The sequence below is a fragment of the Cinclus cinclus genome, chromosome 17, assembly GCF_963662255.1.
Source record: "Cinclus cinclus chromosome 17, bCinCin1.1, whole genome shotgun sequence".
Taxonomy (NCBI): domain Eukaryota; kingdom Metazoa; phylum Chordata; class Aves; order Passeriformes; family Cinclidae; genus Cinclus; species Cinclus cinclus.
In genome coordinates, this window is record NC_085062.1 from 1,134,650 (window position 1) to 1,151,602 (window position 16,953).

At 45.6% G+C, this 16,953-nt stretch overlaps 1 protein-coding gene across 1 annotated transcript in view; it reads right to left on the reverse strand.

Annotated features, from left to right (window-relative positions):
- Positions 1 to 14,133, reverse strand: part of TMEM132C (transmembrane protein 132C) — a 119,428-nt gene extending 105,295 nt beyond the window's left edge. Inside the window, exon 1 of the mRNA XM_062504084.1 lies at positions 13,358 to 14,133. Within this exon, the coding sequence (XP_062360068.1) occupies positions 13,358 to 14,118 (761 nt within the window). The 5' untranslated portion in view covers positions 14,119 to 14,133. The remainder of the gene's footprint in view (positions 1 to 13,357) is intronic.
- Positions 14,134 to 16,953: the final 2,820 nt, after the last annotated feature.

The following is a 16,953-nucleotide window of genomic DNA, read 5'->3' on the forward strand; positions in this document are numbered from 1 at the left end:
GAACTGAATCAGAGAGAGTGGTGGGGGATTGGGAGCATCATTTGGGGAGGGAGTTAAAAAAAAAAGGAAAAACTTCTTTATTCCAGCCCAGAGAACAGCTCTGGGACCAGCATGGCTCAGTCATTAGGGGCTGATTTGACTTCATCCTATTCCTGCTTCAAATTTCAACTCTGCTAATGGATATTTTTTGGAAAGCATAGCCAGAGAGGATTCCTGAGTTATGGCTACCCACATGTTTTCTGTAAGAGCCAACCAGTTTAATAACCACTGTCAATAACTACAAACCTCAGGTGGTTTCAGGTCCCTTGCACCCTGCAGAAAGGTTTTATAGTACAGGTCATCACCAGGGTCCCACTCCTGCAGACCTCTGCTCACACACCAGAAACCCTGACAATGATTTCTTTTCATCAACTTTCTAAAAAACCAGTAACAACATTTTTTTTTTATTACCAAGCTCTTGTAAAGCTTCAAATACAGCCAATAGAGGGGGAAAAAAAAAACTAAAACAAAAAAACTACAAAAGGCAGGAATTGGAAGTCCCACAGCTGAAACTAATAGAGACCACATTTATATAAGTATGTGTATTTAAGTGTTTCAGGTTTAGGATAAGACACCCTTTGCCAAAAATGTGGCAGCTATATTTGCTAGTCTCTATGGGAAATGTTATAAAGAATCAAAAGCAAACAAATTTTCCTTTCAAATAAACTTGACCCATATGTCTCAGACATGTGTTTCCCTTTGAATCCTGCTCCCCCTTTGATGGCGTTCCATACTTTCCCCTCTTGAAGAGCAAACAGTTTATTGTTACAGCAATTCTTTCCCACAACTCTACCCTAAGAGCCCTCCTGGTTTCCGAACCTTGAAAGTCCTCCCTGGCTGGCCACAGCTCCTCCAGGGATGTCCCAAGCCTTTGCAATAGTCCTGCAGGCAAACTCTGGCCACTGCACTGCCTTCACTGCAGCTGGGGAAAAAACAACCCAGGTGGCAGAGAGCTCAGTGCAGAGGAAATCAGGATTCTCTGGGGAATGGTCTGTGATCTCCTGCCTGTCTGTCTGTGTCCTCTCTTCTTGCACTCGCTATGCCCTTTTCCCCCCAGCAATTTGTGTGGAATTAGCTCTAGCTAGGAGGAGAATTGTTTATTATATTCCAAAAAAAAAACCAAACCTAAACAAAAACAACAACAACAACAACAACAACAAAACCCAAACAACCTTGTCTCACTACAGCTTACACAATTTCTGGGTAGTTTACAACATTCCTGTTTAGAAATGAACACCACCCAACCTAACACACTGGGCAACAGGCTGCCCAAGCACCACACTGCACAGTTCAGCAGGACTGAATGAGAACAGAAATAATTCCTGCTGATCTCTGGATACTGCTCTTCTGGATAACACACATGGAAAGAAAAATCTTAGCCAGTCTGCTTTGCAGGGTGAAACAGAGAGAGCTCTCATGAGAGTTTCACCTTGCAGAATAATTGAGGGAGGACCTCTCCCACCAGTTCCATGTGCCATATAAAAACTAAGGCTGTTTAATTTCTTGTACAGCCCAGAGGCTGCAAGAGAAAGCTGTCTCATTGCTCATCTTCTCACTTTCTCCTTCCTTCCTTCCTTCCATCCACCCACCCAAGGGAAACAATTTCCTCTCTTATCCAGCCATTGCACAGGGACTCAGAATCAGCTCTGAGCTTGGGGAATGCACATCCCAAAGATTCTGGGAACACCAACACCAACCCTGCAAAAAGCGAACGCTGGCTTTTGTTAACTCTGCTAGACCTGTCCTCTGCTTGTACCACCTTCCCTGAGGCTCCACACTTGTCAGAGTATTTCACACTGATACAACATAGAAAATAATACATCTTAAGTTATCTATTTCATCTCTATTATATTCATATCAAACACAGTGGGCTCGCTGCCCAGTGAGATACTCTAGGTCTCTAACAAATTTTCACTCAATAAGCAAAAAACCCCAGAAAACACCAGGAAAACCTCCCTGATAAATGTGCCTGTTCACAGAGCTTTCACTAGCTGAGTTCAGAATGACAAATGAAAGCTTCTGATCCATTTTTTTGCTTTCAATAAAAATCTTGTTTAACAGCATCATGAATATTCATGTTTTTGGCAGGGCTCCAGATTAAGCAAGAACAGCCAACTCAAACAAGAAAACAACAGTCCACTTGGCTCTACAGAAGGATGCACTGGATTTTGGACACTAAACCACACACTTAGGGAAAGAAAGGTACAAATGTCAAGTGAAACCAACTTATTCACTTGCATAAATTTACCTTCATCAGAATAAAATGAAATGAAAACTTGGGGAAAAAAAAAAAGAAGTCTGACTATTAAGCACAATCAGCTTCACCCACCAGGTCAGCACCATTCATTTGAAATCTTACAAGAAACTTTTCTCTAAGGGTGTTTTAAGCCTTAGAAACACACTGGGAAGATGTTAAAAAGCATAAATGGCCAGATTTTAAGAATTTCCTATAAAAATCAATCCAGATTCCAATTTTCTCCAAAATACCCATCTGAAATGAATTCCCACACATGGCTCTTCCTGCTCTGAATAATGAAGCTCTAATACAAAACAGAAAATAGCTGGTCTTCTTTATTTTTCTTCTGATACTAAGAACATGCTCAGATTGAGTTAAACTCAATTTATGTTTCTTACTTTTTCTATCCTTTTTATGTTTCTGGAAAAGACAAATAAGAGGTAAAACCAGTTATCCATTAACCAAACACTAGAGTACACTTCAGACTAGCAATTGTGAATTTCAATACAACTGACCAATTTTCTTACATTTGGAAAGACTCAATTACCACAGTCCTTGGGCCTTTTTCTCCCTTTTCTTTCATGCTGGTGAATCAGAGTATTTGGTGAAGAGGCAAATCACAGGGCAAATGTAACCAGGCCAGGAGGCCCTTTAAGCACCATTTAATATCAGAGTAACGTTCCTTATCCTTTGAGATGGGGTTTTTTTTTTTGAGCAGAGGACAACACGTGGATGTTTCACCTGCTTTTGCCATGAATGTGTTGAATTTGCTCCTTGCAGAGCCAGGGTTTAGATAAGAACACATCACAGGAATGAGCAGCAGTGGGAGACATGGAGGCAGATGTAATTACACAACACGACAGGACAATCATTGCCTTTCTGAACAAGCTGAGCTTCCCAGAACAAGAAGTTCTCAACAGTTTCCCATTCCCTGGAACTGCTCTGACATCCAGCTGAGATCTGGCCATGACTCACCCTCATTTTGGGAGAGGAGAACAGAGTTGTTACGATATGAGAGCAGGAGAGTGGCTCTTACCCAACACCTCTCCTGTACATCCCCAAAACGACACCTTCTGCTCCTGCTTTTACTGGCATGCAGAAAGGAGACTCCCCAAAGCACAGTCAGTAATATTTCCAACAGAGCAAACTGTAGGACTGAAACAACCCTACAGAAGCATCACCCTTACCAAGCAGGTGAGCACGTTCAGACTTCTCACTGCAGTGCCAGCACATTTCCATGCAGGATGAAGCATTTCAGAAAGCACAGTCCTGCTTTGGAGAGTCCCTGCACAGAGGACACAGAGCTCTGCAGGAAAGCCTCGTGCAGAATTTGGGCTCAGCCCTGCCAAAACTGCATCTTCAGTGTCAGCACTCCAATAAAATGTTCTGTCACACTAAACTTTGATTTTAGGGCAAGGTGGTACAGAGTCACTCCCTCCTGGGAACCCCCTGGAAGAGTTAATAGAGATGAACCTAAGAGGGCTCTGAAGATGTGTCATGAGGTTCCACCTAAAATCATCCAGAATTTAACATGAAGCATGCAAGCCTCTTCTTGCAAATAATGATTAGATTTTTTAATTATTTCTAATTTTTTTTTACTCTAAGATGAAAAGATAATTGCCACATTTATCAGATAATTGTGTTAGGGAGCAGGGAAAACCCTAGAAAATACTTGAAGGAAGACTTTTTTTCCAGGAGAATTTTTCCTTTCAAGAGGAGCCAGACCTCAGAGCTGTCCCTGGCAAGGGTGTCCCAGGGGTGTGGGGACTCAAAGCAAGCTGCCCATGCTGGGAGGAACTGGTCCCACTTTATTCTGCATCTTCATCCCTCACAGAGGATGTGAGGAACAGCAATCTGGAGACATCTCTGGGCAGCAGAGCCTCGTGGAGGGGACTTCAGCTACTGCAGATTTGCAGAGCTTTTCAGGAGACATTTGGGCGTTTTAAGGCAACAAAACAGAAGCACCAACACGGGGGAAGAACTGCTGCTCCCTTCGTTAGTGCTCACAAAAAGGTTGGGAGGGATTTTGAACGACTGCCAGAAGTTCATGGGATCAATTCCACTTCAAAATGGAGCTGTTCAAGAGCAAAACCAAAGTCCGCACGCCTCATCTGCTGTTAGATCCCATTCCCCCACAGCACTCACCAACACCCAGCCAGGGACTGCTCCCACCCTGAAGTGTCTGAAATCTAATTAAACATGGGCAGCAATGAAAGCAGAGTTGAAGTAGCTGCCATAAAATCCTGTGTGTGCTGCAAGGGGACACCAGTTACACACCAGGGCAGGAGCCCTGCAGTTTATGGCTCCCCATCAGCACAACCATGCCGTATTTGCACAGCTCTGGCATCCATTAGGTGTGCACAGTGAATAAAAAGGACACGTTGAGCTGGGGTTTATGTCAATGTTTTCTTTGAGTAAGAAATAAAGCAGCAGTTACCATAGCAATGGACAGAGAGCCCATCACCTGATGCTATGAAAATTAAAGAATGCAGGCTGGAGATGACAGCGCAGCCCCACTTCAGTAACACAAAGAGGGATGAGGCATATTAATTCCTGCACAACTATTCAAGATTTCTTTAAAGATCTTTCTGAAGATATTAACGTTAACCAGCTGTCATTATCTACAACCAGCTGATAAAATCTTCACTCATCTCTCTCAGTATTTCTGCCCAGTACAAATTACAGCAGCATTGTCTCAGACAGATAAGAGAAAAATTCTTCAGCAATACCCTTGAGTCTGGAAAAGGGAGATTACACATCATGTTCACGTGTTGTGCCCAGGCTGGATTGTGGCATGCAATTATCCTGTCCAGGGCTCTGAGCAGCTTGGTTTGGGGTACTGACACCCCCAGGAAAGGCTCTGGGGAGCTCCTGTGAAGGTCAGGGTCACCCAGCTCAGCCCCGAGGTCCCTCCAGACTCTACTGGGAGCTGAGCTCCCTCCGTCTGCAATCGCCACTCTCACAGATCCTGAAGGCAGCAGGACCCTTCCACAAACCAAAGTCCTGTCTCAAGGACCCAAAGCCACCTCCTTGACCTGTGCTGGGGTGTTACCTGTGGGCTGTGACACTCCTGTCCCCACAGGTGATGTGTGACACGCTGCCTGCTCTTGTGCTCGGGCCAGCTCTGCTCTCTCCACGAATGAATTACAGCTCCAACACCAGCCTTTTGTCATCCTCTGCCTCAAAAAACCAACGTTACAAGGGCACATTGTCCACAGTCACCACCACACAGCCAACAGTGACTAGGTACATAACAAAAAAAAAAAAAAAAAAAAAAAAAAGGTTTTGTCATTCCTTTCTACTGGGAAACTGCAATCAGGCTGCTATAGAAGGGAAAATCAGAAGCTGCTGCTAATGTGGCCTCTCATGGATGTCTGGAATCTAGAGGAATCAAAAGTAGCCTAAAGCCTGCGAATATTCTCATTACTTTCAACAGGACTAAATTTGGGCCCGTTCCTAAGTGACAGGCTCCTACTGTGGGCTGGTGTTTCCTTTCTATAGAAGAATTCTCAATGCAATCAGGGCTTTTTCTAAGCTAGACATAACCTCAAGCAGAAAAATATTTCTGTTGCTACTGGTGGTATCCATACAACCTGCTGAGACCAGGCACAGCAAATGACTCAGTGACTCCAGCAATTACCAGCACAGCACCTCATTTTTTAAAAGCTATGGTAAAAAAGCTGAGTAAAAAAAACCTGCCCTGAGTAAGCAGCCATGCAATCCATAGGAAAATTCAGTTTCCTCAGAATAGGATCCACAGCTGTCCAAGATACCAAATGAAGAACCCCTTAGGCTGCTCAGTAACAATATTTTTGCCTCAGCGATCACCTGTAGGGCTGAACTTCTTCCCCAGCACTCCTGGGGTGAATGAAACACTAAGCATGACTTTATGGTCTGGTCTGTCAGACACTCTTTGATCTGCAAAACCAAGTCTTGATTCATGACCCACGGCTATTTGTGTGTTCTGATTAACAACTAATCAGGGAGGTTGAGGAAGCAAGCTCTACATTTTGGTAAGTGCCACATATTCCCCTTAATGAGCCTGTCTGTCTTGAGCAAAGTGCTCGCTCTCCTGGCACTTTGGAAATGGAGGGTTACATCTCAGAGCCAGAGCTCGTATGAAAAAGAGATTCTTTTAAGCAGCCTGACAGCTGAAAATGCAGAGGGCTATGTCTGAAGTGCTTCCCCCCATTTTACTTTTCTCCCCAAATCCGTGCTGTTTCTCAAGCCTTCCTTTCTCTAGTCTTGCTGATGTAAGCAGCAATATGAAAACCTAAAATGATGTCGTTGGAGATGATTAGGCTGTTAGTGCAAATTAACCCCCTGGCAGCTTTGCTAATATAGACACTTTGTAACACACCAGGAACCAGGCAAACAAACAAAACAAAACGAAGCTGAATTTCCTTTTAACCCAGTCTCATCTCAACTATGAATTAATCAGCTCTTCTGTGCGTTCAAAGTCTGCAGAAACGCAACTTGCTTTTCAAGGGAACACCACACACAGCAGCACATGCCTCCCTCCAGGGACAGCACACCCAGGGCAGGGTGGCATTGCAAGGAATCACATCCAAGGGGGCACCCAAGGAAAGGGTAAGAACTGGAGTCAACCGTTCTGTAATTTACAGCCGAGATCAGCATTCTATAGAAATTAACTCCTAAGTGCAGAGCAGCTCTTCCCAAGATCCTGGCGCCTTTTGTGGGAGTTTTAACTGCGAAGTGCCACCAGAACATACAAACAATGTAAGTTCTCTGTGTAAGTGCTCTAAGTTCAGTGTAAGTTCTAATGTGCTCTGAGGAGCAGCATTCTGCCACAACAGAAACTCCGACCAATCTGACTCTATAAATCAATAAATCAAACCCGTCAGATTTCAGTTCTGCTAGCACACTCTTGGATTACCCCCCATTCATCCCTCCATCCCAAATCCTCCCTGCAAGCTCTGAGCTGGGAGCTGCTGGTGTCCCTCCCAGTATGACTCCAGCAAGTCACTCCCGCAGCTTGTACAGATGCATTAAGGTTTTAAAGCCTCGTTTTTCTTTCTCAGGGATGCTCATTTCTATTCAGACCCACAGGCTCACACGTTTCCTTGCTTCCAGGGGCGCTGGAACCCAACAGCTTGTCAGATAATCACACGGAGGAGTTCCCAGGAGATCTCCTGAAGCCACAAACATCATCCTGATTACACCCCAGTCCCAGCAGAGTGCCATTTCCCTCCTTACTGCTGGCTTGGGAGGATTGGAGTTTACGCGGTGTGATCTTCTAACGAGCCACCATTGTCACTAATTAGGCAGGGAACCAAGGCTTTAATTAACGCTCGTAACTCGAGCCACACAAGTGGCTAATAGTCTAAACAGGAATTAAGTAGCGGTGCCTGATCTCATCTACAAGCAGCCTCGCAGGGTAAATCGGACAGAGCTGGGGCAGGAAGGCTGCAGGGTCTGCAGCTGCACTGCATCTCTGCTTTTCCAATCCACACATTAGGGAAAGTTTGCAAACACACAAGCCTGGAGTGCAAAAGTCCAAATCCATTTTATGGGGTGTCTATATATATACCATGTTTATATAATGTATTTATTTATATATGTTCATATAATTATATATATAGTTACATATATTTGTATATAGTAGTGCATATATCCCTATTTCTATATAGTAGTGGCACATATATATTTCTATATAGCAGTGGCACATATCCATATTTCTATATAGCAGTGGCACATATATTTCTATATAGCAGTGGCACATATATTTCTATATAGCAGTGGCACATATATTTCTATATAGCAGTGGCACATATATATTTCTATATAGCAGTGGCACATATATATTTCTATATAGCAGTGGTCTATATCCATATTTCTATATAGCAGTGGTCTGTATCCGTATTTCACGAGGTGTTCATGGCAGTGTTTGCAGAAGGGAGGCTGCAACTTGAGTTCTCCGTGAACTTGTGCACCACCGAGCCTTCCTGCTCAGCTCCTGATCACAGCAGCTCCAAAATCTGCTCCTGTTCCCTCTGGCTGCCAAGCTGTGCTTCACTGACCCACTAGTGGTCAGTCAGCGAATGATTTCCAGAGTGTGGAGCACAGAATCAGCCTGTAACAATAAATCCACAGCTCCTTCTCAGTAGTAATGAGTACGTTTTGTTGGACAATTGCTCTAAAGGTTTCTCAGGCACTGCAGTTTTTTAGAGGCATTTAAAGAGAGTCAGGGGAAGAATGTCTGTTTTCTCTTTTCTAGGTAGCTTCAATTTCAAGCTAATAATTACTTCCTTTTAAAACATTGTTACATTGGACCCACTACCACAGCGAGCCCTTCCCTCCTTCTCTTGCTCTGGTGAGAAGCTCCTTTCTCAGGTGTTTAAACGACATCATCCTCCCCAGCTTAGCAGTTCTCAGAACGAGTCATTAGTTTGGAGGACCCAGCTGCCTCTGAGGTGACACCAATGTCCCTGAAAAGTGCCTGCTAAGGGCTAATTGAAATTAAACTGGAGCTGGATGCCACTCTCTCAAAATAGCATTAACACATTCCCTTCTTTGAAGAAGTATTTTTACACTACAAATGCTTTTTAAAGCTACACTGGGAAATATTCCCCCTTTAGTGTGTCACAAATGGTAATGAGGAGTGCTCCGGCAGACTGCCCCCATTGCCCACTGGAGCAGAATATCCAAACTGATGGCACCACTGCTAAGAATTTATTTCAGAGAAATCTCCACAAAGCACTTGCAAGGTACTGCTGTACCTCAGCACTTGCTAAAACCATAATCCATCCCCCAGTGTACTTTTCTTTCAATAACCTGATGGCTGTAAATCTTTCATGCAGAATAGACAGAGTTTGTGCTGGAGATCCCCCTTTTTCATGACAAATTCATAAAAAATGGGTTTTTGTATTGAGATTCCCAAGCACTTACAGAGATGTTATGACCACATCAACCTTTTCTACCTCTGGTACTGCTCTTCATACATGTATCCTCCTCCAGGTCCTTCCAGCACCACCCAACACAGCCCTGCTGTCAATACTCATTAGGCACTGAAATGTAAAAGCTGTCCCAGCTCATGGGTTTAATAGCCTTCCTCACTGCATTTATCCTTATCCAATTTGTAGATTTATTATTACTCCTAATTATCCATTGTGTTGGGTTGATTTGTTTGCTGGACAAAGGTAGCACCGATTACAACCTACATCCCTTCAGGTGCAGTGAGCTGTACTGCAAAATCTGTAATAGGAAGCCTGAAGAGAAGAAAAAACAACTTGTGTTGCACCTCTTTTCTCTAATCAAGATGTAACAACTTCATCCCCTTTCTCTTTACTTCTCCTGCTCAACAGCTCCTGTAGATCAGGTTACCTGCTGGTTCAGCAGAGCGGGTCAGAGCTGATCTGCTGCCCAGCAGAGTGACACAGAGCACTCAGCACTGCCACCTCGCCTGGCCCTGTGCTGCACAGTGCTCTGCCAAGCCAAAGGTGGCACCACATGGCATGAAATCCAGCCGGCAGGATGCTCTCGTGGTGAAGCACCTGGAGAGGTATTCAGAGCTCCAGGACAAGCACAGCAATGCACACAGGATGAGGTTTCAACGCCTGCAGCTCCCCAGTCTCCTCCTCACCCTCAGGTAACCCCAGCAATCACACCCGGTGTCACCTCCTGTGAGCCAATCCCACAAGAACACCTTCTTTTCAGTGTGGTTATGATTCTTTTCCCTTTTCTGCAGCCTGCTGGGTGTGAGGACAGCTCAGCACTCAAGAACAGGGTCGTGCCCTAAGGATTTTGATTTCTAATGCACACAGAAAATACACCCAAAATGATGACTCGGGTTAGAAAAAGAGTGTAACAGCACTTGGAGAGGTGACAATCAGCCCTGGTAGCCCTGCTGAAGACAGTGCTAACAATTTGTGGCAGATCTGGAAGGATGCAAGACCTCAATGATCTTCATTTTAAAAATCACTGGTTTCTTAAAAAACTTTCTTTCCTGTACTGATGCTTCTTTCCTTCTGTTCATATGTGTCATTCATCTTTCTTCTGGGAGCCCAGAAATCCAGTGGTAGAAAAGCAGGGCAGAATTTTCCCCTCCCATATCTGTTCCTTCAGCTCTTTCATCAAGATTTTCCCATTCATATTGTTGTTGATAACATAAGGCAAACCTGAAACCCTTCCCATGAGAGGAAATCAAAGTCCTGCAGTAATAGGACTGAACACTGCCAGGGGTGATGCTGACCAACTGTTTGCATTTTCTGATTTGCAGATACAAAAAGCCTGTAAAGACCTACCAGAGGTGACACAGCAGAACAGGACCAGGACCTACAACCTCTGAGGATGGTTAGAATTGTTCTCACAACAGTTCTGTGCTCACTGGGTGCAAGAAAGGAGGAGCTGTGTTTATCCACACAGCATTAATGCAGCACCCTGGAACACCCACCCTCACTCCTGCCACACCAGTCATCCTCCTGGGTTTTACTGGTGTTCCTGGGCTGATAAATGCACAGGTACAGCACCAGGATTCTGAATGAAGACACAACTCAAGAACACAGATAAATGCACAGGTACAGCACCAGGATTCTGAACGAAGACACAATTTAAGACCACACTTCCAACTGCCATGATGTGTGGCTATGAGGTCATTTAGACCAGTCTGCTTCCCTTTTGCCAGAGAAGATTTGTAGCTATTATTTCCCACCCCCCAAGCAATGATCACATGCTGTTTGCTTCAGCTCTGCATGTTGCAATACCTCAATGAATAATATACAAGGAGCAGAAAATAAACAAGCCCACTGTGCCCGGGGATAATGTGTGGTGTGTTTTTCTTTAGGATGATTAAATGTGAGTGCATGTCATAGGATGTAGGGCTTGCTGAGCTGGGAACCCAAGAGGCTGAGAGCACACAGCTCTCTCCAAGCAGGCAAATGGCCACAGAGAAGGTCAAGGGGGCCCCCAGGCACCCCAGCATATGCACTGCTGCTCCCTGGGCTCTCTTTCCTAGACACAGACACTCCTGGCTCACACTCCACACCTTGGAAATTGCACTGAAGAAATCAGATTTCCACCACGCTTGGCTCGGCCAGCCTTTCACCAGCCCTCTGCCACTGGAAGAACCTCTGCAGCCACCAGAACCAGCCACAGAGTTCACAACCTGTGGGGTGGTCCCATCCCACACAGCCCCTGCCCCCTGCACTGGCAGGAGAGCGGGGAAAACCATTTTCTTTCTTTGATATGGAGTCCCCTCCTGCACACCTCAGGTAAAGCTCCCATTTCATGCCTTAGCAGCTGCACAGATGCACCAGCACACCCCGCCCAGGAGACTGCAGGTCTTTTCCAAATTGCTTTGGAACATCTCGCGTTCATTTTCTTGCCTTGGTCATGGACAGGAGGAAGCACCCTGATCAGGGCTGATTTCCAGAAAGTCACTCACTGTACTACACCTGAAGACAAGGACCACCTGCCCATCCCCACTGGAAGTAAGAAAAAGCCACTTCAAAAAATTCTTTGTTTTTCAGTCTCTAGTGCTTTTGCATCTAGTTCAAAGCATTGTTAAGCAAAATCATCTTCCCACCAAAAGGGTTTTTTCAGCAAGAGAGCACAGCCTGAGCTCTGCATTTGTGCTGGCACAGAACCAGCAATACACCAACCCGTGTCAGACTGTGCATTCCAGATAAACGTTCCCAAAACTAAATTAAGCCAAATCCTCTCTGTCCATAACAGCAAGTCATACAGGCAACTTCCAACACCCCACATGCCCATCTCTGTCTCCTGCACCACTCAGCCAGATTCACTTCTGAGCAAAGAAATACAGCCCCAGATTTCAACAAGCTTGTTTATCTTCAACTCGCTTTTCAGGAAAATAAAGACAGTGACAAGGACCTTCAGAGTGATCCCCAGTCCCACTCACCCAGCAAACACCCAGTTCACTGCCTCTGGACTTCTTCTTTCACCACAGCTATGTTTGTTATGTGCAAAAGTATTCTGTTTTTACTACTCTGTGTAAAGGGATTTTCAATAGAAGTAACAACAACAGAAAATACTTCTAGCACGGGGGTGTCACTCAGTAAACAGGTGTCTGGGAGATTATCTTGCCAATTTAACCAAAGCTGCGAACACCACAGCGGTTCTGGGATGACTAAAATCCCCCTTTTTTCAAAGAAAAGCCTTTTATCTGCCAAGCGACACTTCCTGTTCTAAAGGCTATTCTCCTCGGTGGTTGTCAACTGTGTATTAATCTAATTCATATAGGCCTTAGAAATAAATTCTTTCATGTGCACAATCTTTTGGGAAACTGATTCCCTGAGGCTTTAGAGAGCAATTGTTGCTTATCACCGTGGAAATTTCCACTGAATTTAAAGCCTGGTAACAAGTTAAAAAAAGATACATCAAAATTTTCAGTGATTAACAGGTTTCCCAGTCATTGTCATCCTCAAAGGATTTTCATCTGGTCGGTAGGAAAACTGCTAAAAATGAAAATAAAAGGGAAGTTGTCTGACCCAGTAAGGCAGTTCCTGTGTTCCCACTCCTGTCCAAAATAATGGCACTCACTTCTAACAATTCCTTACAGGCAGCAGCAATATCAAACACCTTGGGCTTTATTTAAAGGACAAATGTTCTGCCAAAGACAAACACTGCTTAACTGCAAGTGGATAGTTAAACCCTCCCTACAGAGCTCTCCTAACAAAACCACTCTGTGTGTGGGAGAGGCAAGCTCTGCCAGAGCACTTACAGAAAAGCAGGTAATTGAAGTTTTTCTACATTCAAACTCCATGCCTGTGCAATAAAAACCCGATTTTAAAAGCGCCATAAAGCAGAGAAGTTTTCTGATGCCGTGCTGTCTGTCATGGCACAGCAATGGCCCTGCCAATGCAGCAAGGGACAGAACTGCTGCTCACTGTGGGCCTGTGATAAATGGCACGGCAGACACGCTAAAAACTCCCGGTGACGGGGGCTTTCAATCCTCTTCACAGCGTGCCAAGAGGAAAATGAGACATTTCAGTGACTAGGAGCAACCTGCATTGTGGATCACCTTCAAACCATGAGATTCATCCCACGTCCCCAACACCTCTGCGTCACCGCGTCACAAACACACCCAGCCAACCTCCTTACCTGAGAATGAACTGATCCACCGTGGAGTTGTTGGCAATGGTCACGTAAACATTCACAACCTCGCCCTGCTTGACGGGTTTGGAGGGCAGCCACACCACGACGTTGCTGTCCAGCCTTAGCTCCGTGAGCTGGGAGGCCTCCTGGCCACGGTAGAGGCTGACAGAGCCAATCCTCCGCAGGTGGGACACGGCTTCATCCCCACCGTCCTTCCCGGGCCGGATGGCGTTGCCCTTGCGGATATCCTCGGCCGTGCACTCTCCCTTCTCATCCCCGGGCTGCACCGTGTAGTAAAGCTCCACGGGGCTCCCTTCCAGCTGTTCCAGCTGCTTCTTACGGCCCGTGAGCACGGTGGGGGGGTTGAACCAGGCGGGCAGCAGCTCCAGCTGCGCCACGCAGAGCCCCAGGTCCCCCCGCAGCCGGCAGCTGCCGCGCACCTCGCGCGTCTCGCGGAAGGCGAACACGCGCAGGCAGGGCAGCCGCTCCGCGGGGCTGTACTCGTCCCAGTCCCTGCCCACGATGTAGAACAGCACCTGCACCCTGGGCTTGCTCAGGTAGATCTTGGTGCTCAGGATGTAGGCCCGAAGCTTCCAGTTGTAGGTGAACTTGTTGGCGGATCCAAAAGAGCTGGAAGTCAGCAGGAGGTCCTGGGGCACCGCCTGCTCCACGGAGAAGGGGCCGTAGCTGGCGTTCAACACGGGCGGTCTCTTGGCTTTGTACGGGAAGAATGACTCCACCCTGGACTGCAAACTGGAGTTCCTCATGAAGTCCTGGTTGGCTTCTTTGAGGAAGAACGATGTCTCGGTGTTGAAGAGCCGATAGCTCACAGGTAGGTACGTCGGTAACGAAGAAAATCGCTGATTGTTGTCCAGGACCCCTCGACACTCTGTCACTAATAAAAGAAAAGGAGAGTTAGACCAAGTCTGCTCAGGGATTCAAAGGGACACCTGGCACAACTTCAGTGGAGCCACCTGCTAAGTTAGGGACCAGCATTATTTCATGCAAAAATTATTTACAGGGTAGCTACATCTTTAGATATAGGCAATTCTTTTCTTACATTTCCAGAAGGAAATAAAATGCAGCATGTCAGGAGAGCCCAATGACCAACAGCCCCCAGGGCTGCTAATCACCAGCCCTGCAGGATCAAAGGGAGTTTCTGCTCTAGGGGCAAAGAAACTGCTTTTCTAAGCACTGTCTCTCACACACAAACATTTCACTCTCCCTCAAGTAAGCTTGCTCTTGTGTTACTGCTGCTGGCACTACAGTCCATATGTCTGTGGTAAAATACCAACGGTACCTCAGTTTCCTAAATATTGTTACATGCAGATGGGCATCACAATCCAGCATTTCAACAAGTATTAATACTAAGAGGATCAGCACATGCTGGCCAATTTCAAGTTTCAGATGAACATCAGATCCCTTTTGACCTAATGTTTTCCTGTTAAGATTAACAACACATTGCTGAGAGGCAAAAATGTATTGTCAAAATTAGGGTAGATAAGAGTGGATAAGAGTTAATTAAAATACATCTTGATTATGTCATACAGCTTAAAACACCTCTTCTAAACTCACACTGAAGGGATTGGCTGTAGGTACAGAAGGCAAATGCATCTAGTGCTGGACTTCTTGAGTATTGAAAAACCAGAGCTTGCCCTCAGTTCCAGTGTTCTCAGGAAATCCCATCAGAATCAGGAGCTAAGGTTCTGTGCAGGTTCAGCTCTTTAAAGAACCAAGGTAGGCATAAGGACACCACAGAATGCACAGATTCATCTGGAACTCAGCACCACCTGAGGATCCCCAAAGACCCCCAGAGACACTGTCCTACCACCTCCCTCACAAGGGGCTGCAGCCTGGGGATTTCTGCACATCGCATTTGCTGCCCTGGCGTGTCCAGCTGCTAACGTGCTAATTATGCAGTCAGATTTAATTAAATGTTTTCAAGTAATGAATAAACAATCGATACCCGTCATGACACCAAATGGCTGCTGACAGACACCCCCACTGCAGTCCTGTGGAGTGTGCAATGCCAGATTGCAGGGAAGGGAAAGGAAGGGAAGAGCTTTGCAAGGCAGGTGTGAGGTAATTAAGAAAAGGAGACAAATGTAGAGGAGGAGGAAGTCAGAGCTCTCAAAGGACAGCAGCCATAAATTTGAAATAAGGAATTAAGGTGCGTTCACTCATGTTTAATTCATGCACCACCACTGGATGATAGGAACTGTTCTCAAAACTGAGCAAACTGCCATGACTGGACAGAAATTTAAACAAAACAAAACAAAACAAGGTACAAATAGGAAAAGAAACAGTGAATTATCAGCACAACACCCTCTCTGTCAGGCAATGACATTTATAACATAAACCATTGGTTTAGCCCAGTGCTACAGCCCTGCAAGGCTCTGACCCATGGCACACGTTTTAATTCTGCTGAAGATGTGACAAATGTCACCTCCTGAGCTGACTGATTTCCCTTACCTGGGTCTGTGGGGCTTCCACCCCCAGGTGCTCTAACACTTCTAAAACGAACACAAGGAAGATCCACTTTGGACCACGGACCTTTCAAGGAAAGAGGAAAACCTACAGCCTTCTTTGGTCCAGCAGCAGCAGCAGAAGAATTTGGATCACTGATGCAGGAGTTTCCTCTGCAAGCCCCTTCACCCACCCTGGATGAGCCTGCCGGGATCCGCTCCCCTCCCTGCTGCCCTCTGCAAAAAGCAACCACTGACACCTTATGTGACAGAAGCCAATGTTCTTTTCAATTAAAACACCTGGCTTGCCAGACAAGAATTTCCTGGTGGCCAGTTTGGCTACTGAATCTGACTGGGTGACTGACGAGAATTTCTTCCTTAGGTGTCCTGCTGCTCAGCCAGGAGCCCCGTGGTACCAGAGGGCAGGGGCTGTGCTTAAGGGATGCACACAGACCCCTGGTGAAGGAAAGCATGGCTTGATTTAAGCACACAGACAGAGTTTGCTGCAGTGTTTCCACGACCAGGGATACTCCAGACACAGCCTTCCTGCTCCTCAGGGAAATCTCTGCCTTCCACAGAGCCACACAAATCAGAAATAAACCCAGCAGGCTGCAGAGACAAGTGAAGTCCTTTGATTTCAAAGGGTTGCTGGTCAGGATCTAAGCCTGAGACTTCGCAGCTGTTTTTGTGCAATTCCCAGGACTTTTGCTGCAGCACATTATCCTCAGACAGACAGTGGGCTCATTTTTGCAGGCACTTCATTTATCCTGGGGTAATCACATGCATGAAGTATGTAGGACTTGGCCCAATATTAAGAAAAACAGTCTTGCAAGTTCTGCTTTAATAAGCTGAACACAAACAGCAAAACACATGTGGCCAGACTGACAGCAAAAAGAAAAAGAGACTTCACGTTTTTTTATTGCAGTCTAAAGATTTCCACCCACTTTCATACCGTACATAATGGATTCCTGTATTTCTGTACTGAAGGCTGTACTTTAGACAATTTACTTAAGCACTTTAAGCCTTTTACTGATAAAACTGCTAGTTAAAATTGTCCATTCTATTTTTAGAATCCCAACACCATGCATCAGCAACTGCAGGCCATCACTTAAGGGATTTGTTCTATTCTCTTCATCT